The sequence below is a fragment of the Cricetulus griseus genome, chromosome 3, assembly GCF_003668045.3.
Source record: "Cricetulus griseus strain 17A/GY chromosome 3, alternate assembly CriGri-PICRH-1.0, whole genome shotgun sequence".
Taxonomy (NCBI): Eukaryota; Metazoa; Chordata; class Mammalia; order Rodentia; family Cricetidae; genus Cricetulus; species Cricetulus griseus.
The window spans coordinates 54353765-54380279 of record NC_048596.1 but is presented as its reverse complement, the minus strand read 5'-3'; the positions used below and the strand labels follow the sequence as shown (position 1 = coordinate 54380279).

Here is a 26515-nt window from a genome sequence, read left to right as displayed (position 1 = left end):
TAAGCTCCTGAAAGTTTAAAGTACAAGACGCTTGCTGCTCTTGCAGAGAACCCCAGTTTGCTTCTCAGCAGCCCATGGCAGCTCACAATTCTTTAAGTTTAGTTCTAGGGGATATGATACTATCTTCTAGCTTCTGCTGGGACCAGCCCACAGTGAGAAAATGCACACATACACAGAAAAAAAAATATTAAAAATATGTCATGGGGGCTGGAGAGATGGCTCAGAGGTTAAGAGCACCGACTGCTCATGGTGGCTCACAACCATCCGTTATGAGATCTGGTGCCCTCTTCTGATGTGCAGAATGGAAGCAGAATGTTGTAAACATAATAAATAAATAAAATCTTTAAAAAAAATATGTCACAAAGGAGAGCTGCAGAACTCATACTATGCCTCTGTGCTTTCCTTTAGAGACGATAGCAAAATCCTGTTGTGGACTGGAAGCCAGAAGTGCGGTACTGTGCCCTCCCCAGGCTCTGAACACAGGGAGGAAGAATCTCACACATAGCAATGATGGTTGTTTGTGGTATTTATTTTTCTGGTTATAAAAGTAATACACGAAGAGCATTGGATTTGGTGAGAACGCTTTGAGCCCTGGCTCTGTCACATGCCAGCTACCAGATTTAGACCAGTCACTTCTCAGAACTGCATTGTCCCATGTGGGAAACTGGACTAGGCAGCCTGTGGAGCTCCCTCCAAAGATGGCAGCGCAGACCAAGGAACTGAGGAAGTACTTGGTAAACCAGAAAGTGCTGACAAATAGAAGGGTTAGCATCACCACCCTCAGTTGAGGTAGCACCAGAGTCAGAGCCCACCCCTACCCCCCACTCCTAATGACACACACAGGTTTATGGAGTGGGGAAAGGAATCACGAAATCTTCTCAAGCCTGGCCAGCTGGGGCCTCCTTGACCTGGTCCCTCCAGAATCTGGCATCTGCTGTGGCTAGCTGGGTAAGGACCTCCTCCAATTCAGGCCCATCTTCTGGAAAACGCTCACAGAAAGATCGGATGAGACCAGCAGCTGAGGCCTCATACTCTACAAGCTGTACTTCTGAGCCTGGGAGGAGACAGAGAAAAAACAGCAGCACCGAAAGATGTGAATAGGGAAGCTGCATCATAGTAACAGAGTCGTAAGACTGTCGAGTGCTGACTGACCTCTTGGCACAAACTGTTCAACGTTTAGGCCAGTTATCTTAGTCATTAGAGTAACCAGTGAGGAAGGCAGAATTACAGCAGATTAAATGGACTGCTACCAGCTTTCATCCTTCCTGCATCAAAGCTCAAATGAAGTCTGGCATCGCAGTACATACCATAATCCAAGAGAATTCGAGTCTCAATAAAACCAAACCAAACCCCAACAATCACTAACAAAAATGATCAATAACAGAGCTTTGTCAGGAGGCTGGAGAGAGATAGCTCAGGGGTTAAGAGTACTTGTTGCTCTTGCAGAGGACCCAGGCTGCACTCAGCTTGGCCTCTAGAACCCACATGGTGACTCATAACCATCCAGTCCCAGGGTATACAATGCCCTCTTGTGGGCATTGTGTGTACACATGGTGCACATACATACATACAAGCAAAACACACATAAAATAAATCTAAAGTCAATTTTTAAGTGTAACATTAGATAAAACAGATACAGTCCTTGGCATCTTGAAACTCACAGTCCAGCAACTAATTGACATGTGTAGACCATGGGCAAGTTTCCCAGCTGTTCTAAGCCTCGGTGCCTTACAAGTAAAGTGGGAATAAGCACATGACCTCTTCTCTCAAGGTGCTATGATTATGTATGCTAGAGCATCAGTTGGTGCTCAATGAGTGCTAGCTACCTCAGCAGCAGCATCTCTGAGCACCTTACCTGCTAAATGGGCCTGTCTCCAGGCTCCTGAATTCTGGCAGGAAGCACCCCCTTTATCTTCTTCAGCTGCTCTACCTTTGACCTGTGTGTGGTGTGTGCACTGAGAGGTTCCCAGTAGTTAAGAGAGCAGGCTTCAGGCTAGCATGGCTCAAGTTCAAGTCTTGACTCTGCACCCACTTAGCTGTGTGGCCTGAGACAAATGTGATACATTTGTGTTGTGTATTTGAGTTCACAGACGAAAACTTCATCGGGCTTTGGAGTTAATCCTTGTGAGGCTCTGCCTTTTCTCAGTACTGGGGATGGCACCTAGGGCCATATCTGGCAGTGCAGACCATGCTGCCAATGAGCTACCATCCCAGCCTATCGTGAAAACATAGGACCTGGGACCTGCAAGTCCTCCAACACCACCATTACCATCACCACCAACTACCAAAGTGCTGGGGGTAAAACCCAGGGCCTATTATGTATTGGGAAAATGCTCCATCATAGGACATTCCACAGCTTAGCACCATCTTTGAAAAAATCCAACCTGTTCCTCAGGTCTGGTTTAAACACCACCACTTTCTCCCAAGAACTTTCCTGGGTACTCTAAAGATATAGATGGGATCTTTATCCAAGTGTTCAGAACACTGTTCGTATCCTTAAAACATTCATAAATGTTTCCCTGTGTGATTAGTAGCTCCACTTGTTCTCTTTCCTAATGGGCTCTGAACTGCTTCAGGGAATGGCTGGGTCCCATCCACTGTTCCATCCCTCAGTGGCTTCTCCTGGAGTGAATGTATCAAAGTACAAAGAAAATGAAGCCAAGAGATAAGAAATTTAGGGGGTTACTTTGTGTGGAGGGGCTGAAGACAGCATATCTCAGGGAGGTGCCATGTAACAGGGACTTGACCAACAAGAAGAATCAGACAGGCACAGATTTGAGAGCGATTGTGCCAAGCTGAAGGAACAGTGTGTACAAAGGCTATGAGTAGAGTGGACTCAGTACACTGAAGAGATTAAAAGGCACACAAGGTACCAGCACCATGCAGGCAGGGCCAGGGATTCTAGAAATGGAAATGTTATTTGAGAAGCAGGGGAGGAATGAAGACATCTCCATCCTGAATGTTGGTGTTTCAAATTCTCTTAGGTCCTACTTGGCCTGTGCAGTTCCAGCTCATTGCCTGACTTTACCTCCTGCTAGGACCTTTCAGATCCTCCAAGCCTTGGCCTGGCCTCTACAAGTTCCTACTCTTTTGGTCTTCCGGCGACCTCTTGCTGCTGCCTGGCAACCAGTGTCCAGGCGTGTGAGATGGAAAATGCCAAGCTTCTGTGCCTGAGGTTTGCCAGAAAGGACACAGCAGTGAGGGAGCCCTCCCTGAACCAAGTGTGTCATTTGTTCTCTGGAAAGATCCCAGGTAGCTCCATCAAATGGGTGCAACATCCATTACCTTCGAGGCGAGTGTTGGGCTGAACAATAAGTTTCCGGGATTCCTTGCGCAGCAGAACTGTGTCCCTGAGGGTGAGGAAACACTCTGGAGGTGCATCAGTGACGGCTGCATACCCCTCATACAGGGCCCGCCCTGCAACCACATCCCCTGTGGACTTCAGCACCTGCAAGGAGGAGGAGTTAAGCATGTAGAATGGGCACTCACCTTGCATCCACAGGACTCTGCCAGGGACCACAGCCAGCTGGGCCTAGATCTGGATAGGATGTGCTATGAAACGATCTGTCTTCTATAAAATTTCAGTGCTAAAACTTAATGACCCAGTTGGGTATATGGCACACACCTATAATTCCATAACTTGGAAGGTAGAGACAGGAAGATCGAGAGTTCATAGTCATCCTTGGCAACATAGGGAGTACAGCCTGAACTACATAAGACTGCCTCAAAAACAAACAAAAAAAAAATCCTAGATGGCTATTTTTTTTCTCCTTTTTTTAAAGACAGAGTCTCGCTATATAGACTAGGCTGGCCTTGAACTTACTTGAGAACTGCCTGCTTCTGCCTTTTCCCTGTGGAGATTAAAGGTTATGTAGCACAATGTCTGACAGCTAATACATTCAAAAGGGGCTAGTGTATATATTAAGAGGTTGGGTTTGGGGGTTGAAGAGATGGTTCAGTGGGTAAGAAAGAGAAGCATGAGTTCAAATTCCCAGCACCCATGTAAAACTCTGAGCAATGACACATGGGTCTGTGATCCTAGTGCTGGGAGGTAGGGGAGACAGGAGTGTCCCTGGGTCTTGCTGGCTGCCGGCCTTGCTCCAGGTTTAGCGAGGGACCCTGTTTCAAGGGAACACGGCAGAGAGTGATAGAGCAGGACACACACATACACCACGCTCACACACATACATACACACACCCAAAACCAATTTAAATGAAAATTAAAAGAGGTGAGGCTTTTAACAGCATCCAAGCTCCGCCTGTGTAAATAGTATTAAAGCCCATATAGAGGCAGCTATGGAAGCATATCTTTCCCTTCCACCAACACAGGTTCTCCTGTGACACTGTCTCTTCTATGTCTCTCTCCCACGCTCTTGAGCTTGTTATATTAGACATTGCTCCGCTTCTCTTTAACCTTTCTCTTAGAAAGCTTCAGATACAGCTCAGTGGTATAGTGCCTGCCTAGTAAGACTGAAGTCTGAGGTTCAATTCCTAGTCTGGCCCCCCATTGTTTTCTACTCCATGTTTTATTTCTTTTTGTCTTCAGTTAGATCTACAATCTGTCTTTCCTATGAGCCAGGGCCTTGCGCTTGCTAGGCAAGCGCTCTACCACTGAGCTAAATCCCCAACCCCTAGTTTTTTTCTTTTTCTGTTTCCTTGGGGTGTGTGTGCATGGGAGTCTTTTCTCTCCTTCCCCCATGTAAGCTCTGGGGGGGATTCAGGTCATCTCTCTCTCACTTCTTGGTAATATGTAATGTTCATCACACCAACAAGCCAGACCTGGGTAGCTCAAACTGGAGTTAGTAAAACGGATGCCAAAGGAGCCAGTAGTATCAGCAGTGACTCAGGCAGCTACAGTCTACTAGGAGTGGGTTCTAGCACCCTCGGTGGATAACAAAATCTGCATGTTCAAGTCACTAATCCAAAAGGGTGTGCTCCACACATCTTCTGGTATAGTATATTTTAACCACATTTAGATTTCTTACAAATTTTAAAGATTTAATTGTGTCTATGTGTTTGATGTATATGCACATGTGTGTTTGGTGTGTGCAGAGGAAGCCAGAGAAAGACACTGGGCATCCCGCTCGATCGCTCTCCACCATAAACCCTTACGAGGCCTCTCACTAAACCTGGGGCTGGTCAAGCCCAACGATCCTCCTGACTATGCCCCTTACAGTGCTGGGGTTACAGGTGTATGCAACCAGGCCTGGCTTCTCACATGGGTGCTGGGAATTTTAACTCAGGTCCTTAAGCTTGTGCAGCAAGCATATTTACCCACTGAGCGGTATCTTCAGGTATGCATTTTTTTTTTTTTTTTTGAGACAGAGCCTATGTAGTCTACCCAGGTTGGCCTCAAACTAATCATGTAGTGAAGGATGCCACTACACTCCTGATCTGAGTGCTGGGGTCACAGGTACAAACCGACACTTTTACACAGTGCTGAGGATGGAACCCAGGGCTTCATGTGCATTACACCAAGCACTCTACCAACTGACCGACAGCCCAGCTCCTTGGATTACTTATCATACCCAAGACATGTAATGCTATGTAAATTGTTCTTATTCTATACTGTTTAGGGAATGGCAAGAAAAAATATTGTGGATGCCCAGTACATACAAGATAATTCTCTTGAATATTTTTGCATGTGTGCAGTTGGTTGAATTTATGGATGTAGAATTAGTGGATACAGAAATTGGATGATAGGAATAACAGGAAGCAGGAAGTCCCCGGGGAAAATGAATAGTCAGTGCCATGACTGAATATGAGGCTACTATTCAGTTCTGGCCAGTTAGTCACAGAGGAATTGAGCCTACTGTTGCCAGACCTCCCAAGAAGTCATAAATACAGGTTCACACCTAACCTTTGTTAATACCAGTGGGAAAAACATGGCTGACACAATATACAGCTGAATCAAAGATGACTTCATATTCTGTTTCTGTGAAACACTGCTGAGGAAACTGAACTTGATGCTTGCTGTAAGATTCCCCTTGTACAAAGACTCAACTGAGTCACTCATGGTGGTAACACCTTTAGCCTAGCACTAGGGAGAAAGAAGCAAATCAGTCTCTGTGAGTTTGAGGCCAGACTGGTCTACAGAGAGTTGCAGGCCAGCTAGGGCCACATAAGAAGACCCTGCTCAAAAAAAAAAAAAAAAAAAAGACCTACTGGCTCAGCCTCTAGAAGGGGCTGGTTTAATCTTGCTTAGGAGCTGGTAGATTTGATTCCTTGATTCCTACACCTAATGCTCTGAGAACAGCTCCTTGTTTTTGCCATTTGCAGCAAAAAATCTTGTATTTATTAAAAAGTTGTAAAGATGGTACAGTGAGCTCCAGAGGCTGTCAGCATGACTTTCTCTCTTTACCACCTTCATACTGGCCCTTTACTACTAACTAAATTCCAGCCCCCACCTAGGTCTCATTAGCTTTGCCAATTAATGCCCCCTTCCTACTCCTGAAACTACCAAAGACATCATGGTTTTCTTTTCTTTTTTCTTTTTTGCTTTTTGAGATAGGGTTTCTTTGTGTGACAGTGTGACAGTCCTGGCCATCCTGAAACTCACTCTGTATATCAGGCTGTCCTCAAACTCACAGAGATCCATCTGGCCTCTGTCTCCTGCGTGCTAGAATAAAAGAACTGCACCACCATTGCCTGGCCACACACACATACACACACACACACACACACACATACACACACACACACACACACACCCCACCAGTGCCTGCCCCCCCAATTTCAAAAAAAAAATCACCCCAAACTCCCACAGGTTTTATGGAAAGTTTCTTTAGATCCTTCCTGGAAACAGATTGGTGTAAAAATCACAGAGATACTTTGATCCTAAATCAAAGAATCATGATTTTATTTTTTATGATATATGAATTGCTGGAAACACCCAATATGTCCCTATTCTTGTAGAAAGTACCATACCACAAAGATGGGTTTCTCAGGGACTGGAGAAATGAGTAAGTGGTTAAGAGCACTGGCTGTGCCAGGTGGTGGCGACAGCAGTGCAAGCCTTTAATCCCAGCAGTAGGGAGGCAGAGGTAGGTGGATCTCTGTGAGTTTGAGACTAGCCTGGTCTACAAGAGCTAGTTCCAGGTGATGCTCCAAAGCCACAGAGAAACCCTGTCTCGGAAAAAGAAAAAAGGGCACTGACTGCTCTTCCACAGGACCTGGGTTCTATTCCCAGTGCCCATATGCTGGCTCACAGCTGTCTGTACCTCCAGTTCCAGGGGAATCAATGCCCTTTTCTGGACTCTGCAAACATCAGGCCTTTCCTTTCCAGTCTCACTTAGCATCACACTCAACAGGATCACGACCATACAGCTCTTTGCCATGATCTGAAGGCATCACGTTTGCAGTCATGAATGAATGACTGTGTGAGAAACTGCTCTTAGCTTATTCTCAGTCACCAGAAAGACTTGCTGGATGAATGGACTGGCCAGGGGGTTAAGAGGTATTGATAGGATGGGAGGGAGGGACAGAGAAGAAGTTGGAGGTGTTCAAGATGAAACCTTTACTTACCTGGAGTCTCCGTAGGAACCGCTCCAAAGCAGGTCTGCCCACTGACCGGATCTTGCTGCGGTCCAGATGGACACGGGCATCTGGGCGCCCATCAGAACCTGTGGTTGGAGTGACCGTAACGAGTCCTTCGCCAGCCTCCAGTAAAACCCTCAGGATCACAAATCGAGCCTGCATGTGGGCCTATCAGGGCCAAGGGGAAGAGATCATTTGTTGCCCCTCTTCAGTGCTTGATGCAAAACTTGTAAAGGTGTTCAACATGCTGTCAAGTTGCCACTGTCCATTTATTCCCTCTTATCCTTTCTGCCCACTCCTCTCCCTTCCAATTCTTCCTTCTCCTGTTCACTGGGGCAGGCTGTGTGAGCAGAGCCTAGTGCCCAATGCGCCCTTATCACCTGTCACAGCTCTTAATGCTCCAGATAGCAGCTACTCCCAGGGTCCCCTCACTACCAAGACCCTGAGGACTCTGTTTCCCAATCGTTTTTGTTTTTGTTTTTTTTGAGACAGGGTTTCTCTGTGTAGCCTTGACTGTCCTGGAACTCACTTTGTAGACCAGGCTGGCCTTGAACTTACAGAGATCCGCCTGCCTCTGCCTCCCTACTGCTGGGATTAAAGGTGTGCGCCACCACAGCTGGCTCTTTCCCAATCTTTTTTGTGCTGAACAATGGAACCAAACAGGCATCATTATCCCCACTTTTACATATGACGAAACACTGGGGCCTAGGGAAGGGAAATGACTGGTTCAAAGTCACACAGCTGTTAAGGACAGTCAGGAGTCAAACTCAGTCCAGATTCTAAAACGAGCTTTCTTTTACGTGTGTATGTATGCATACATACATAATTTTCTTTCTGTCTTTAACTTTTTAAAAACTTGTTTCATTTTTATTTTATATGCATGGGTGTTTTGCTTACATGCATGTGTGCCATATGTATGCAATATCTGTAGGATCCAAGAGAAGGTATTGGATTCCTTGGAACTGGAGTTACAAGCAATTCTTATCGGTCATGTAAATAAACCCGGGGCCTTCTGAAAGAGCAGGCAGTGTCCCCAACCACTGAACCATCCCTACAGCCCTCTTTTCTCCTTTGTGATGGGGTCTTGCTATGTTGCCCAGGCTTCTCAGGAACTTCTGGATTCAGGTAAACCTGTCTCAGATTCCCCCAGCTGCTGCAAGGTTTTATAGTGCACAGCCTTTGATGACATGTACTGCCTTCTCAAACTGCATTTACTTAATATTCCTTTAAAAAAATAAAAAGGGCCAGCAAACTGGCTTGACAAGTAAAGCACTTGCCATGCAAGCCTGACAACTTGAGTTTGACTCCCAGGACTCAAAAAAATAGAAGAAGAGAACTAACTCTACACACACAAATAATAAATAGTTAAAAAACTAAATCAACGTTGATTACCATAGTTTCAAACTACATGTTGGTCAGGTGTGGTGGCACACACCTTTAATCCCAGCACTCGAGAGGCAGAGGCAGGTGGACCTCTGAGTTCAAGGCCAGACTACAGAAAGAGTTCCAGAACAACCAGGGCTATACAGAGAAAAAACACTAAAACAACCACAACAAACAAACAAAACCCCAAAACAAACAAAAAAGGCAAAAAAATGTTTTTTTTGGGGGGGTTGGGGGGAGTGGGTTTCGAGGCAAGGTTTCTCTGTGGCTTTGGAGCCTGTCCTGGAACTAGCTCTAATAGACCAGGCTGGTCGTGCACCACCACTGATTGGCTGAAAAAACTATTGTAACCAAGTCCAATGGCTAAGAAGGAAGACTGCATGAATTTGGATCCTGACTCTCTTTCCAGGAGAAATGTGATGTGGTTTGTCCCATCCCTGCACCCAGAATCCCAACTGTGGCCACATGGCAAGCTCCCTCTCTACCCTGAAGGTGGCTCCTCGCCAGTCCCACCTGTCGCCAGTTGGCTGCCTCTGGAGTGTAGAACTCCAAAGCCAACAGTCCAGCCCGAACCATGTTGAGCCAGTTCACGTAGATTACATCTTCTGCATCAGCTCCCTCAAAGCCAAAGATCCTGGTGGAGGGGACAGGGATGATCCGATTAGCCCTGTGTTCCAATACCCTCAGAGCTGCCCAGTGTGGGACTCACTAGCCCCATCACCCCTCTAGCCCGCTGTTCCTACTCCAGCACTTGGGGGTTGAGGCACAGGTAGAGGCCCACACTCTCGGCCCGGCACTCTTCGTAGCTGGAGGCAATGGTGCTGAATTTGCTATCCCACGTCTCTCCACTCCGGTACCAGCTCTGAATCTAGAAGGATGACCCAGGAGCCAGCAATTAGGCCCTGCCTGTGTCCCCCCGTCTCAGCAGCAGGGCTCCACCCATGCTCTCCTCACCTGCTCCCCAGTCTCTGGGTTGGTCACTGTATCCTGGTCAAAGTTGAACGCACCTTTCTCATCCTGTAGAAGAAGGGTCATGAATGTGGGGTGGGCTAAGGGACAGTGTCCCTGAACAGAATCTAAGTAGCTCAGAAATATAAGGAAATGGAAAGGTCAGGCAGGAACCATAAGGACACTGTTATACTAATGCCTGCAGTCCTCAGAGCTCTGTGATGCCAACCATCTCCGTGGCTCCCGCAGAAGTAGAGAAACCACCAGCTCGCTTCACTGTACAAACAAGGGAGAGACCACCTGAAATTGTCTGTGAACTCAAATTCTCCAGACCTGTGTGGGAAACGCCCTGATAGGTAGTCCAAAGAGCCTGGCTGCTTCTGTCCCTGTCATGGCCCCAACACTCGTGCTGCCAACCCTCCCCATGCCGCCATATGCCAGGTGTCTTTTATGTGTTGACACATTTAATACAGCCACCTCTTGGGGAAAGGCTCTATCCATACATCACAGGTGGGAAAACTGGGGCTCAGACACCATGAGCCCCCAAATGGATTCAGGTTGCAGAACCTCTCTGCCTCCTAATACTCATAAAGGTTTGCTAAAACCCTACGGTGCCAGGACTTACACCTCACTTTCTCTTTTGTTCTTCACTATAGTTCATGGGATGGCATCAGAAACCCCACTGTACAGATGGGTCCACTGAGGCCCAGCCAGAAGAAAAGTATTTAAGAGCATGGCCTCAGTAAAGACTGGATGAGACACGATGCTGGCTGCTGCCCCTTCAGCTGCCCTCTAAATTCTCTTGCCTTACCAGGTCCAACTCCTCGTCTAGGGAGGCAGCCCCAGCAAAGGAAGCAGGTCCAGCCCAGGACCCCATCCTCACTGGTGGTCCTTATCCTTCTCTGGTTAGTTCAGCTGTGGGGCTCCACACTGGGAGCCCAGGAGTTTCCTTAGCCAGGTGTGAGCCTAGGGCTCCAGGCACTGTGGCTAATGAGGAAAAAGAAGTGCTCCGGGGGGCAGTACCTTAAGTAAAAAACACTTGGCTTGACCCCCACCCCCATTCTTCCATGAGCCCAGGTGACTGAATGGGTAAAGAGGGCTCAGTTCAGCTGAGCTGATGACCAAGAGGAACTGCTCGGCTCAAGGTAGGAAAGCACCCCTTGAAGGTAGGACTCAGGTAGCCCCTAGACAGAGACCAGGAGGAGCCAGTCTCTGCTGCTGCCTTGCCAAGGCTTGAGCCTGTACTTTTCCAGATACTGAAGGGAGCCATGTTGCCCTAGAAATGAACAGCTCCACTCATAGGAGGGTCAGGTCAAGTGGCCCCTGGTGGCCCTTCTCACCTGCACAAAGAGCTTGCCACTGCCATGGCCCAACAGCTCGTGTAACCCCACCTGCACATCAAAGGATGGCCCCTTCCAGCGGATATACAGGTCCTGCCAAAACAAACAATGACCCGACTGATCACTATTTCACCGTGGGCACACAGCATAGCACACCTCCCTGCAAGGCTGAGCTCAGCCATGTAAGGAATGTGGAACAGCCCGTCTCAACCTCACAATGACTCAGGGGTAGGGACCACCTCCACTGTGCACCCTGTGAGGAAATGGAAGCTCCTTTGTGACAAAGGGTCATGTGACAGGAAAGTGGCCAAGCCAGGACCAAAGCTAGACTCTTGACCTTACCACAGTGTTGGTCAGTATGCTTTCCCTGACTCAATAAAGCCAGGTACAGTCTAGCCCCAAGCCTCAGGCAGCCAGGGGCTACCTTGTCCTCTTCCTCCAAGAACGTGAGTTTCTCCCGCTTTGTGGCATAGGCCACGGCCAGCACATTCCCGAGAGACACATTCTTAAAGCCTTCCGTCTGTCTCAGGTCATCGTCTAGAAGACAAGGAAGAGAGCTGACACAGGGAGGGACACAGGTCAAGGGGGTTGATAGAAGGGTGAGGGCAAAGGGCAGTTTGTGGTGAGGACTGTGTGTGGAGGAGGAGGACTAGAATTAGGAGGATATGAAGAGAACTCACAGTTGGGGATGTTGATGCCGGCAGGGATGCCAGAGCCAGCAAAGGTGAGGACATCCAGGGAGGTGAAGTCAGGGGTGAGGAACTTATCCTTCTCAAAGGCAGGAGGCCAGGGTAGCTCCTTGAGCAGCTGCTCAGCACTTGCCACCAGCCGCTCAAACTTGGCACTCATGGCTTTGTTCACCATGGCCACGAAGCCTGTTGGGAGGTGGGGCTGTGGTTTGGCAGCGTCCTGGGGTCCCACTGCACCTTACCCAGTCCCTCCGGTCATCACGTGCATAATGAGCACACTATGTGCAGTGGCACTGTGCTGGCTGCTGGGGGCCAGGAAGTCCCAGGTCCCAGGCAGGAAAGCTGCAGGCATGTGGACCTCGGGTCTGAGGCCTCCTATGTACTGCTGGCACTCTCCTCTCTCCTGCCAGGCTAATCCCTAGCTGTAGCAATCTTCAGTCTCTATACAGAATGGGGAGAATGAGAGCAGGCAGAGACCAGTCTGAATCCTCCAGCAATGATCTGCCTGTGCAATGGGGACCGAGGCAGTCTGCCACCAGCTGGGGATGATAGCTACATCAGTCTCACGGGCCAGGCACACACACCCTAGCTGTTGAGCACATCACTACACACAAGACTCCATGATGCTCAGGGGACTGACTACTTGGCATCACAGAACAGATGGGGAAGTCCAGGGTAAGAAACCAGTTTGCCTGTCTGTCTACCTAGAGCCTTGCCAGGTCAGGCACAAAAGACAAAACAGTGGAATGGCTCAGTCAAGGTAACGACTCAGCCACCACTATGGTAAAAGCTTCATGTGATGGCTCAGTAAGACAATGATAAGTTAACTTTGTACTACACAATACCTGGGATATTGTAAGTACACTGCCCCAGGGCTGCTGTTTTACTTCTAGGAGGGAAAGATAGACCCTCGAGAGAGAATGGAAGTGTGAACTTGGACCTGTGCAAGAGGGAGTTCCACCCAACCTCCCCACTCCACAAGAAGTTACCTTCAAACTCTCCTCGGGAGCCAAAGGGGTCACGGTAGCTCTCAATGAAGCCAATGTAACTAGAGGAGAGAATTGGAGAGATGGAGGAAATCTGGAAGAAGGCATGGAGGGGGGGCAAAGGCTGGCACCTCACCTCTCTACAATAGGGCCTTTGTCCTGAATCCAGAAGCGGGAGCCCCTCTTGTGGGCCTCAATGGAGCCCTGAGTGAAGCTCTCCATGTACTGGGCCAGCATCTGCTCCTGGTGGCTGTTGGCTGCATACGCCTAGGGGCAAAAAGGGTTCTGGTCAGCCTTGGACCATCCACCTTTGCTGCCCAGAGGGGTTGTAAGTTGACCCCTCAGGCCCCAGCCAGACCTACCTTGGCTTTCTCCAAGTGTTCTACCACCTTCTGGAGGATGGGGGCATAGTCCCCCCGGGTGACCTGGAAATGGCTTCCCTGGAACTCATAGCTCTTCATCTTAGAAGTCAATTCAGAGTCTAGAGCAGGATCTAAGGGATGAGGAAACACTCAGGGAAAAGGCCAATATAGGACACCAGCAGGCTTTTCACTCTGGCCCACTAAGCACTTCAAGGGTTCCACATTCCAACAGAAATTAGGATAAATTCTCTTCTCCAAACATGCATATATTAGGGGGTAGGGATGTGACTCAATAGATAAGAGTGCTCTCGCTCGCATCTTGCACAAAGCCCCTGTTTGATACCTAGTACTGCATAAACCAGGTAAAGTGCACATCCGTAATCCTGGTTGTGTTTGGGAGGTGGAGACAAGAGGCTCACACTTGAGTCTGAGATCAGCCTGAGCTAGAGTGAGACCTTGTCTCAAAAAGCACAGGGACTGGAGATATGGCTCAGAGGGTATGGGTCCAACCATCAAGCCTGATGACCTGAGTTTAGTTCCTAATTTAACCTCCACATGACGAGAGAACAGAATCAACTTTTGTGGATCATCCTCTGACTTCTATTCCAACACATGCTAAATGTTAAAAAGAAAAAAAGAAAAGAAACAGTAAAACAGCAGGGTATGGCACTGCACACCTGAGCACCATCAGGAAGTAGGCTTGGGAAGATGAGGTCAAGGTCATCTCAGGTACACAGTGAGATTAGGGTATCCTTAAAGACTACAGAAGACCCTATCTCAAACAAAACCTAAAAAATAAAAATAACCTTGACAAAATCCCCATACTCCATACATACAAACACCAAGAGTTATGATGGGCACAATAGTGCACCTGTAACTCCACCAGGCTAGCCTGAACTACAAAGTTAGACTCTGTCCTAGAAAAATAATAACAGGACTATAGAGATGGCTCAGTGGTTATGAGTCCTTATTGCTCTTGCAGGGCAGTGGTGGTGCACACCTTTAATCTCAGCACTCGGGGAAACAGAGCCAGGTGGATCTCTGAGTTCAAGGCCAACCTGGCCTATGGAGCGAGTTCTAGGACAGCCAGGGATACACAAAGAAACTCTGTCTTGAAAAACAAAACAAAAAAGAGTATATATTGCTCTTGCAGAAGACTGGGGTTCAATTCCAAGACCCCTATTAGGTGTCTCATAGGCATCTGTAACTCCAGTTTCACAGGATCTGAGGCCCTGGCCTGGCCTCCTTGAGCACCTGCACATACAAGGTGCACAGAAACTCACACAGGCACATACAATATACACATAAAAATAAATCTTCAAAACGAAAAAAATAGGAAGAAATAAATCTTTGGGAAAAAATGAATAAAATAAGAGCCACATCTCAAAAACTATGAGAGCTGAGTGTAACTGAGGAATAGGAGCTGATGAAGGAGTTTGTGTGCAGCAAGGAAGGGACCACTAGCTGTCTTCTAGAAGCTGGAAAAGGCAAGTTTTTCAGTACCTGGAATAGAATCCGGGGCCTGGAGCATGCTAGGCCAGTGCTCTACCCACAATCCACATTCCCAGCCCTAAAGCCACTCTTTCGAAGTCCTACCCCGGGACCTGTGCTGTTGCTATGTTCCAGCTTCTGCATCATCGTGGTCCCCTTCTGTTTCCCAGATCTGTGTCTCTTTCCTTTCTTTCTGAAGATTTGTTTTTATTTTGTGTATACGTATGAATGTGTGCATGTATGTATGTATAGCGCATTCATGCCTGGTACCTAGGAAAGCCAGAAGACAGTGTTGGGTGCTTTGAAACTGGAGTTACCATTGGCCTGACGTAGGTGCTAGGAACCTAACACAGCTCCTCGAGAGGAGCAGTGAGAGCTCTGAGCTGCTGAGCCATCTCTCTACCTGATGTGTCTTTTTTTGTGTGTGAAAGACTTCATGCTGCCCCTAAGCTTTTCCATCACCCTGTGGTGGCCTCATACTTTCCCTCTATCTGGAATGCATATGGTATGTCCATTCGTTATACACCCCCACGCTCAGTGACACACTGAGTACCTGAGTACTATAAAGCACTGGACACTGGGAAAGACAATGACAATTCTACTAGAGGACTTGTCATCAAGACACAGAAGACCAACTAGGGAACTAGTGAGAGTGCTGGGAAAGGTCCCTAAAAAGGTGCCATCCACATCCAGCCATGGGATGAAGACGAGATGGCTGGGTAAATATGGGCTAGGCTAGAAGCTGTTCTGAGCAGGAATTGGGCAAGGAACTGTATGACAACTTAGTGACGAGATGCAGGACTCAGGAGAACATGGCTAGAGCAGAGTGCTGGAGGCTGGGGACTGGCTGGGGATGTGGATGGGTAAAAAACAGGGGCCTAAATATATTCACTCTCCTTGCCTTGTAACAGGTCCCCACTGTTGCCATTCCCTGTCTGAGTGACTGAGGAGATACTGATCTCGCTCTGGGGTGGGATTGAGACCAGGCAGAGCCTGGTGCCTTGTCCACTCACAAGTATTGGTTCACATTAATAAAGGACTCCACAAAGTCCAGAGCCACTCTTTTGTTGTATGAAGAAACAACTGGTACCAAAGGACTCTTTCTGCTGGAGGAGGTGGGCTGTTGCCCTGAGCCACCTGGGTCATTAGGTGGCTGACATCATCCATTAGGGCCTGAGCGCACCTGTGTTGAGCACTGAAGCCAGTCGCACCTCATAGTGGGACTTTCCTTCCTGGTCGACCACCTTGAAGAGCCGTGTGTTGTATGCACTGAGATTCTGGAAAAGACCAGAGCAGGGTTTGAGGGACGAGTGGAGGAGTGGCCATCCCATGGACAGCAGTGAGGCAAAGTAGGCTGGGGTTTCTCTTAGGAACCTTTCCAAGCCTACCAGGAGTCATTCCAGGCCAGCCTGGGATGACTGTCTTGCTGTGCTCCACACACTAAATGCTAACTTTAAAAAAATAAATTTAATTAAAAAATAGATACATATGTGCATAGTCACATACATACATACAGTAGTGCATGCCTTCAATTCCAACACTCAGGAGGCAGAAGCTGGCAGATATCTGTGTTCAAGGCCAGCCTGGTCTACAGAGTGACACCTTGTCTCAAAAAACTAAACTAAACTGAAATAATATGCTGGGGCCAAAAGTTACAAGTGCTTACTGCACTGCTTTTGCAGAGGACCCAGGTTTGGTTCCCAGCACCTACACAGTGGCTCACAACCATCTCTAACTCCAGTCCCAGGATAGCCAAGGGCTCCTGAATAAAGGTGGCGCATATTACATACACTCAGTCGCGCGCGCGTGCACACACACACACACACACACACCAATTTTTAATTAAAAAAAAAAAAATGGTCCACACATGTGCCACAGTGCTTGCATGAAGGTCTCAGAATAATTTCAGGAATTAGTTCTCTCCTTCCACCATGTAGATCCCAGAGGATCAAACTCACGTCATTGGGCTTATTGGCAAGCACCTTCACCCCCTGAGGCATTCACCAGCCCCATGAGTGATAACTTTCACTAAGCACCAGCTTAGCCGTGTGAGACATGGAGCCACCTCAGCCAACTCTCAGCTGTGTGAGACGGACATGGGAAACAGCCACACAGCTGGTAAGTGGCTGGGCAGCCAGGCTCCGGGGGCCCCATCTTGGAAGTGTGGAAATGGCTCCTGGGACACATGTAACATCTTTGTCTTCCTGACTGGCAGAGGCTTACCTCACACACAAGATCCCTTAAGTATTTTCCCACTTCAAGGATCCAAAGTGCCCATATGTCTTTTGAGTTCAAGCTGGGACCCAAGAACAGGTGCCCATGGTGAAGGGGCAGGGACAAGGAGCCACAACAAACTAGTATCCCAAATTGCCAATTCCCAAACCTGAGAGTCCAGAAAGTCCTGGGCCAGCTTAGCATCTTCCATGGTACAATTCCCAGAGAAATAGGTGGTAACTCCCTGTTGGGAAGAGACGGTAAGATAGGAGGTGGGTGGGGAGACAAGAGGGCAGAGTTACTGAAGGCTCAGCTGGGACCCTACACATCAGCTGATGGCTTCCTTGCCAGGATCTCTGCATCTCCTCCTAGCGCCTCTCCCATCTATTTCCAGGGGGAGGAGTTGTAAAACAGATTATCATCTTAGACATTTTTTAATGTGTTTTCCTGTGAGACGGGGTCTCACTATGCAGCCCACACTGGCCCTCTCACTCACAACCATCTTGACTCAACCTCCTGAGGGCTGGGATTACAGGTGTGTGCCACCATGCCTTTCCTCCAGCTGGGCTCCCACCCATCCTCTCTAGCTGGCTCACCCCTAGGCCTTGCCACAGCCTCTTCCCATGCAACCTAAGCAATCCCTAGAGGCAGGGACCCTAGCCCCCTACATCATTCCCTCCCAGTTCTTTCTCGCCCCCCCCCGCTTCATGTATCTACACCCTGGCTTGACAGACCTGGAAGAACATTCTGGAAACATTCCATCCAGTTCTCTTCCCATTTTACAGATGACAAGTAGGCCTGTGGTGCCAAATGGCTTTAGCTAGAGAGTAGAGGAAGAGTCCCCTGCCTCCCATCGGCTGCCTTTCCATTTTTACCAAGCAGCCTCAAAGATGCCCTCCACTCTACTGAGCTCTTGGATGGCAGGACTCACCTCCTTCCCCAGTCCAAGGTGTCGAAGCCTTGGCTCCAGGGAGAACATAAGCTCCCCACAGGTTTGCCAGAGATCCCTAACTTCTTCTGGCTGCTGCTGGGCAGCCTTACTCCCCAGGATCACACGTTCCAACTTTTCCTGCAAGGAAAAAGGAAGTCATTGGCCTGGTCACAGGTCCTTCAAACCTTCAGAACCTCCCTCTACTTGAACCTAAGACCTCATAGCATATCCCAGGAACAACAGCATCACCAAGCCCTGAGAAGAGCTGAGCCTCAGGCTACCACAGACCTTCTCCATCAGACACTGCATTCAATATTACCAGGCCACTTCTACAGGCATTAACATCTGAGGAACCCTAGGGCTCCACCTATTCCCAGTGATGACCAGTGGCCATCTAACAGTTCACATTTACACAACCTGTCCTTGTTTGACTCTCAGATCAACAGTCTGAAACACTTTTCCTTTACGTGTGTGTGTCTGCCATGCATGAGGATGCTGAGTGACACTATAGTCATAGTGTCCCATTGACAGGGTTATGGCTTGACTCTGCACCTTTGACTCCAACCAGGGTCCCTTCTTCATACTCCAACCACAGCCCACCACTGCCTACTTGTCACCCTCCCCAACTCACCTTGGGCAGGTTAGGAACAAACTTGGTGTCACCAAAGGACTTATAGTTGCCCATGTTGGAGTAGACCCCGGCAGCATAGACCAGGAATGCCTAGGGAGTGGAGGCAACATAGCATCAAACACCTGAGAAGCACAGCTCCCTTTTGCTTTCAGGAAAATGTCAAGTCAGAACACCAGGGCATACCAGTATGGAAGAGGCTGGGAAATCTCAGGGTAGAGCCCTGATCCTAGGAGGCCCCAGTCTGACCCACTCCACCATGTAGACAAATTAGTTTCAGGGCTACCAAACACACCTAGGGTGCCCACCGTTCCAAGGGTAGGCACACAAGCTGGCTAGGCTAGTCAGAGAATCACCTCCTCTTACTATAGACTGAACGAAACAGTCAAGCTGGCCAACATCACCAGACCTAGATGTTCTATTACTGGAATGATTAGAGAACACTAAGAGATGAAGATCCCATCTCAAGATAGACTGAACAACTGAATCCAGCTGCACCTGAAGCTTCTTCTAGCCCTGGACCTTGAAATTATGTGAGCTAACAATTCTCTTGCTTTTCGTTTATTTATTTGTTTGTTTATTTTGGAGACAGGGTGTCATTGGGTAGCCCTGGCTGTTCTGGAATTCACAGAAATCCGCCTGCCTCTGCCCCCTAAATGCTGGGATCACAGGTGTATGCCACCATACTAGGCTCATAATTCTAAGCTCATAATTCATTCTCTCTCCCTCTTTTTCAATACAGGGTTTCTCTGTACAACACTGGCTGCCCTGGAATTCACTCTGTAGACCAGGCTGGGCTCAAACTAAGAGATCTACCTGCCTCTGCTTCCCAAGTGCTGGAATTAAAGGCATGCGCCAATACTACCCCGCTAGAATGCTTTCTTTAAGCCACTTTGTACTGAGTTTCTGCTACTTTGGAACAAAAGAATCCCACTGAAAATAGTTGACACTTGGGTAGTACTTCCCATTTACAGGCATTTCCACAGAGATTAACTCTTCCCAAAGTTCAAAGGCGGTGAAGAAACAATAAGCTTGGCTCAGAAAAAAAACAATCTGATCCTTTTCCTTATAGAAAACCAGGTCCCAGCCTCATACACTCCTGGTGGGAACATAACATGTTGAAGCATTTTTTCAAAGACATTTTATTTGAAGAAAGGGTCTCACTATCTAGCCCTGGCTGGTCTACAATTCAATATGTAGATCAGGAACTCACGGAGATCCTCCTACCTCGGACTCCTGAGTGTTAAGATTAAAGGTGACCATGGCCACTACACGAACACCGCCACACATGGTCTTACAAGATAATTTAACAGTATCAGAGCATTATAAATGTACAGAACCTTCAACCTAAAAGCTAGATTTTCTACAAATAGTTTCTACTTAACCCACTTGTACAAGGATGAGCATTGTAAGAAGAAGGAGAAACCATCTAAAACGTCCAGCATTTTTTAAAAAAAAGGACTCATCTGATTACAGTGTACACTGCTGTAGAGTGCTTCACAGCCAATAAAGGGAAATGAATTAATATACACTCTATGGAAGTTCTCCAGGACACAGAGACCTGCAAAAAGGGCAGTATGCAGGACACCGAGAACATGATGTAAAAGGTAAAATGGGGCTGGGGGTTGGTTCAGTACATCACTTGCTGTACAAGCATGAGGACCTGCGTTTAAATACCCAGCACCCACAAAAAAACAGTCATGCATGGCCATGCAGGCATGTGAACTCAGCACTGGAAGGTGGGCGTGTACACAGGCTACCCTGGGAGCTTTATAGTCAGTCAGCCTAGACAGAACAACAAGCTTCGGACTCAACATGAGACCCTCTCTGTGGGCTGGAGAGATGACTCAGTAATTAAGAGTTCTCCCAGAGGACACAAGTTTGGTTCCCAATACCCACGTCAGGTGGATCCCATGCCTCTTGCTTCTGTGAGCACTTATAACTCATAGCAGACACACACACACACACACACACACACACATATGCACACAATAAAACTAAATAACTCTTTGTAAAAGAGGGAGATCCTGCCTGGATGTTGGTGGTGCATGCCTTTAATCCCAGTACTTGGAAGGCAGAGGCAGGCGGATCTCTGTGAATTCGAGACCAGCCTGGTCTGCAAGAGCTAGTTCCAGGACAGCCTCCAAAGCCACAGAGAAACCCTGTCTCAAAAACCAAAAAAAAAAAAAAAAAAACCAAAGATACACAGAGAAACCCTGTCTCAGAAAAACCAGAAAGAGAGACAGAGAGAGATCCTGTTTCAAGGGAGTAACTTCTCTTCTACTATCTACATGTTCAATACTTGCACGTGTGCACACAATGACACACGTGCTGTCATTTTACATTTTAAAAAGTAAGCTAAAGCCGGGTGGTGGTGACACATGCTTTAATCCCAGAACTCGGGATCTCTATGAGTTCGAGACCAACCTGGTCTACAAGACCTAGTTCTAGGTCAGCCTCCAAAGCCACAGAGAAACCCTGTCTCGAAAAACAAAAAAAAAAAAAAAAAAGAAAAGAAAGAAAAAGTAAGTTAAGCTGGGCGTTGGTGGCACATGCCTTTAATCCCAGCACTCGGAAGGCAGAGGCAAGTGGATCTCTGTGAGTTCAAGGCCAGCCTGGTCTCCAGAGCAAGTTCCAGGACAGCCTCCAAAACAATACAGAGAAACCTTGTCTCGAAAAACAAAACAAAAAATTAAGTTAAAAAAATATACTGTGCACATACAAGTATCAGTATCCAATGCACTAGCCATAGTAGCTACCTCTGGAGAGACAATGAGCATGTGTAATTTTTTGTGTTTTGTATGTTTCTGAACTGCTGCATTACACTAAGAAGTAGTGTGTTATTTGATTAATACATCCACAGACAAGAGCTAGGGCACAAACAGATCAAACTACCTAGGTTCCTCACAATGCAGAAGAGTAACTCAAACCTCCTAATTTCCACCCAGGCCACCTTTCTGACCTTCAATATCAGCTGCTAATTCCTTTGTACAATCACTGCAGATTGCTGAGAACTCTGGAACCTAGGCTGGCCTCAAACTCACAACAATCGTTCCACCTCAGCCTCTAGAATTAATGTGTGTGCCACCATGCTTGTCTTGTCTCCCTGCATCTTTTTTGTTTGTTTGTTTGTTTTTTGTTTTTCGAGACAGGGTTTCCCTGTGGCTTTGGAGGTTGTCCTGAAACTAGCTCTTGTAGACCAGGTTGGTCTCAAACTCACAGAGATCCACCTGCCTCTGCCTCCCAAGTGCTGGGATTAAAGGCATGCGCCACCAACTCCCGGCAGGTCTCCCTGCATCTTGAAGCAGGCACTAAGTAGGTCACCACAATACTAAGGGCAGACCACATTCATACTCTACAGATGACAAGCCTGAGGCTACAGATAGGTATATGTATGTGCATTCATGAGAGAGAGAGAGAGAGAGAGAGAGAGAGAGAGAGAGAGAGAGCATGCATGTTTGAGCTAGCAGCCTTTAGTCTTCTACCTAGTTAGAGAGAGAACTGTGTCCCTTGATCCTGGTCCTTCACACCCTTCTAGAGCCAGCCCCCCCCACCCCCCACCCCCGAACACCAGGCTGGCCTGTGAGAACTGACCTGATACTCTTCTTCGGTAAGGCCCTCAGCCAGGGCATGTTGTCGAAGTTGGTCAGGGTCTTGGGCACGGAAGAGACGGCTAAGCAGAGCATAGATGTAGGGGGCTTCAGGGGAGGTCTGGAGCAGCACAGCCAGGCCTCCATACCAAGCAGCCCTAGACAGGTGATGGGCATACAGGCGCTCTGTGGGTGACAGCAGGCGGAAGGCCTCACGGCAGTCCAGGCTAGACACACCAATGTCATTGGGCAGGATGTACTGGGTATCTGCCATGGGTCCTGTCCTGAAAGGACACATAACAGCCATCTCAGAGAACACACCACCTTCGCATCTGTTCTGAACTCTCACGAGCTAACTTCACCCAAAACCCCAGGAGGGAGCGATCCAGTAGCACCCACTCACCTGCTGTGCTGAAATTCAAAGACTCAAATACTTAGTGGGCCAGTTTGTGCCTTTGGCCTCTCAGACTTAATGTCTGTATCCAACTACCTCATCTTATAGATGGGGAAACTGAGGCTCAAAGATGCCAAGACTTTTTTTTCCTGAGCATACAAGGAAGGAATCTGCCGAATAAACCCTCGATGCTGACCTCCAGGGCAGGCCACTCTCTGTCTCACTCACCTCCACCTTCTCAGACTTCCATGACTCTTGGTTCAGAACCTCAATACCTCCGCCCATCACTGCTGATCAAGGCAGGTGCCTGGCTTCCCACCCACCCCCTGTTCCAATCTGCTCCATCACAGAGTTCTAAAATCCAAGCCAGCCACTTCACTTCCCTGCATCTCTCTTTCCTCCTCTGTAAAACTGATTATGAAGATGACATCAAACTTAACAGCTGTGTATGCAAATTAAAGAGGCCACTTCTAGAGCAGGGATGGAGTGTTTTCCTAGCACCAACCAGGCCCAGGGATGTACTCAAAGGCCAGTCTAGGGTACATGAAACCCTGTCAAAAAACAAGCAAACCCAAAACAGTAGTGACCTTCTTGTATGCTTTTCCTTCCCAGCATCTGCCCCAGTCTCCTTTTTTTTTCAGCCCTCCATCATCCTGCTTCCTTCTGTTGCTACGCCTGGGAAGCCGTACAAGGTCACAACCCATTTTCCAGATAGAGACACTGACATTTGGAAAACAAGCAACTTATCCAAAGCTTTGCAGCCCAGATGGGACCCAGGGAATTCCCAACTCACCACATTCTCCACGCCCCGCCCCTGACTAAGCACACGTGCCCTGCTCCCCCTTCGCGGCTCCGCCCCAACTACCCAGTCGCCGGGGCTAGGAAAAGGGGGTTAACTCTTTATTGCCCGGAAAGCCTCCCTGGCCCGAAAGCAGGGAGAGATTTGGACAAGGCACTGAAGGGTGGACAGAAAGAGGATGATCTTGCGCTCACAGCCCGGCCAAGCTCTGATCCCCTAAAGATGACACACCATGACCCCGAAACCAGGGCTCCGCACCTCACCTGCTGCAGCTGCTCCGTTCGCAAACTCACTTCCTGCTTCCGGCTCCCCCCCCCATTCATTGGGACTTCACAAGCCCCGCCCCCACCAACCAATTGTCTGGTCTCTGGGATCAGATGGGCGGCGGCTGCAGCCAGTGTACGAGCCGAGGACAGAGCCTCCCTCATCTACCCGCCGCCCCCGGGCGCTATGGGTGGTGCTTGCTTAGAAGGGCCCTGAGGCCTTGGCCTTTTGTCCACAGTCCACACTGGCTCTGAGGAGTGGCGAGGGGGAGTCGGGAGAGGTTTGGGTATCTCGGTAACCCACGTGGCTGCTGCCTGGTGCAGGTAGAGGATACTGACAAGGTCCCCAAACATAAGGATCCCTATACATCAGTAGCCCCCACCACGTAGCTGGGACGTTGCTCTATTTGGGATTTCACCTCCAGTGTCCCTCCAACCTGGGTTTGGCGGATGGCAACATGCACTTAGAGGAAAGCATAGCAATGTGGATCCCCCTCCCCTCTGGTTTTGGAGTTGCTATTTGGAGACTACAAAGCTCTTGCAGAGTGGAGGCTACAGGCGAAGAAACTACTGGCAGAACCGAGGTAGTTCCACCCACTCAAGATTGCAGAAAAATGGTACAGGCGCTTCACTGGCTTGCCATGGACTTGGAAGCAACCCTTAAACATTCGAATTCCCAGTTTCTTTAACACGCGAAGATGGGGGCAGCAAAGAGCCGGCATTTTCTTGGTGCAGCCGTTTGCTGGACAGAATAGAAAAGCAGCCTCTGGCTACTCAGGAGCAGCCCAGGATGTAGGCAAGCATACTGCTGGTTTTTAGTAGTCATGAGGGTGTCTGTCTGAGTGACCCCTAGTGCGTGCAAGTTCCTGCCATCTGAAGTAGAAAACACTGCAAAGAGCTTGCTTTAGAGTGGGAGCTGACGCATGCTGCCTGAGGTCAAATCTGACTTCCGTTACTTTAGGTAGACCATTTCTCTGACTCTTGAGCTCTGTCAGCTTTACTTCAGGACTAGTAAGTGAATCTGCTCCAAGGGATGGGTGACCGTCAAGGGGAAGTGCTGCCCCCTAGGGTTGTGTAGAAGATAGTGTCTTGGGACTGAAATCCAACACCCTCTCCTTGCCACACCTAAGTATGGGGCCCAGTGTAACCAGTGTCCAGCACAAGCACCAGTTTCTTTTTCACAAAGGTGCCCAAGACGGGCTTGTCACCACAATGCTAGTAGCTGTTGGCTCTGGTATGTGTCATTATAGGAGGGAATTCTGTAAAAATGTTTATGTCCTAAGGAAACTCCCCTTCTTTCCTTTTGCCTTTTTTCATTGTTTTTAGAATAAAGTTGACTGACACAGATGAAGTTGAAGTGTAACCATAACCAGGCAGGAGAGGTAGAGCTGTCCATAGCTACCAAGGGGTAGGGGTAGCTCAGGCAAGTGAAGGATCCCAGTACCCAAGACCCCCAACCAAGTTGCATGATGCCATTTTATAATCTCAATTAATGGGAGTACTTATTGAATGAAGTCCTTTACCAGCAGCTTGCCATATAGAATCTCATTTAATTCTTGCAAAACCCCTGAGATAGCATATCATTGTTGTACCAACTGCACAGGTAGGAAAACTTAGACTAAGAGGATCTTTGATTTCCTAAGACTTTCTACTACACTGTTTCTTCCTCCTGCCCCAACATTCACTCAACTCTCTCTCTCTCTCTCTCTCTCTCTCTCTCTCTCTCTCTCTCTCTCTCTCTCTCTCTCTTTGACACAGCACAGTCTATTAATGGGTCATGGCTTTTCTGTATGTTTACATCCACCTGGTGAGTAATGTACTTTTTTGTTTGTTTGAGACAGGGTCTTGTCATATAGCCTGGGCTAGCACTGAACACACAATCCTCCTTCCTTAGCTCACCAAATGCTGGGATTGTAAGCACATGCCACCATGCCTGGCCTTAGAGACTATCACTCCATTTAACAATTGTGGGATCTTAAGCTCAAGAGCTGCCTCCCACCACCAGCCTGAGTTCTTCTCAGAGCCCATGCAATTACCTTTTGTTTGTCGCTCCTCCCAGAGTCTGAGATTCAACACCAAAAATGAGATCCCCTGCCTGGTCCCCAACTGGGCCATTAGCAAGAACGGAGTACAATTTCATTTCTAGTGTTTTGCAGGGAGGGCTGAAATGTTCCCTTACACTCTGGTATCCCCTTCTGCCATGCTTCCTACTGTAGCTATGTGATGCAGTCTGTTGTGTGATGGCTGCCTTCTGTCCTCTCAATAGCCCAAGTCTGGTCTTTCTGGCCTCAACTGGCTGTGTGGCCTTGGGTAGGTCCTTATGGAATCAGCACCTCCCTAAAGCTCTGGTTTCTGTCTTGCACTGAGGATAAGGTCACACCTACACTCAGAGCCACCTTCTCTTATTTTTCTATAGTCTATCTACCTATTTTCCTGGTTCACTCCCCTTTGAATGGTCAGGGGGAAACCTCAGTTCAGCCCTTGGTTCACACGAAGTCCTGACTCACCAACAGAAGGAATAGGGAGGAGTTTGGAACTGACTTGAGTTCCACAGTCACCAAGGTCCACCTGGTCCAGCCTACAGCCCTGATCCCATCACTTTTTCTGTTGACCTGCAGATACTGGTTGTTTGGCATTTTCCCTGCTCTTCTATGTTGTTGCTCTCACCCAGACTGCCCTCCAAACTCCATCCTGCCTCTGCAGTGTCTGCCATTCAAGATGTGGCTCTGGTTTTAGGCCGTCCAAGTTCTCAGTTTAACCCCAGCATGTACAGGTGGCCATCAGGATGTGGTGATCAGCTTCTGACATTAGTCCCACAGGGTGTCCTCTGAGTGGGAGCCCTTGCTCATTGCCGGGGCCCTGCATGGGGATGGGCACTGAGCAGGTGGATATCCATCTATCTGTTCTTCAGCTTCTCCATGAAACAGACTCTAAACTGCCTTACCTCAGTCTTGCCCAGCC

At 48.3% G+C, this 26515-nt stretch overlaps 1 protein-coding gene across 2 annotated transcripts; it reads right to left on the bottom strand.

The window, feature by feature from the left end:
* Nucleotides 1-508: 508 nt before the first annotated feature.
* Nucleotides 509-23613, bottom strand: Dpp3 (dipeptidyl peptidase 3). 2 transcript variants are annotated; one of them, XM_027408652.2, is made up of 18 exons: nucleotides 23555-23613; nucleotides 22103-22382; nucleotides 18512-18601; nucleotides 17881-18018; nucleotides 17119-17193; nucleotides 15919-16012; nucleotides 13245-13375; nucleotides 13019-13149; nucleotides 12886-12944; nucleotides 11888-12082; nucleotides 11632-11744; nucleotides 11208-11300; nucleotides 9874-9936; nucleotides 9663-9787; nucleotides 9433-9553; nucleotides 7525-7704; nucleotides 3286-3448; nucleotides 509-1054 (listed from the first exon to the last, which is right to left on the bottom strand). In XM_027408652.2, exons 2-18 carry the CDS (start codon nucleotides 22370-22372, stop codon nucleotides 879-881), a joined length of 2217 nt encoding a protein of 738 aa, XP_027264453.1. In that variant the 5' UTR covers nucleotides 22373-22382; nucleotides 23555-23613; the 3' UTR covers nucleotides 509-878. The 2 variants fall into 2 exon arrangements, with proteins under 2 accessions (XP_027264453.1, XP_027264454.1); XM_027408653.2 differs by having other exon boundaries at nucleotides 23550-23569.
* Nucleotides 23614-26515: the final 2902 nt, after the last annotated feature.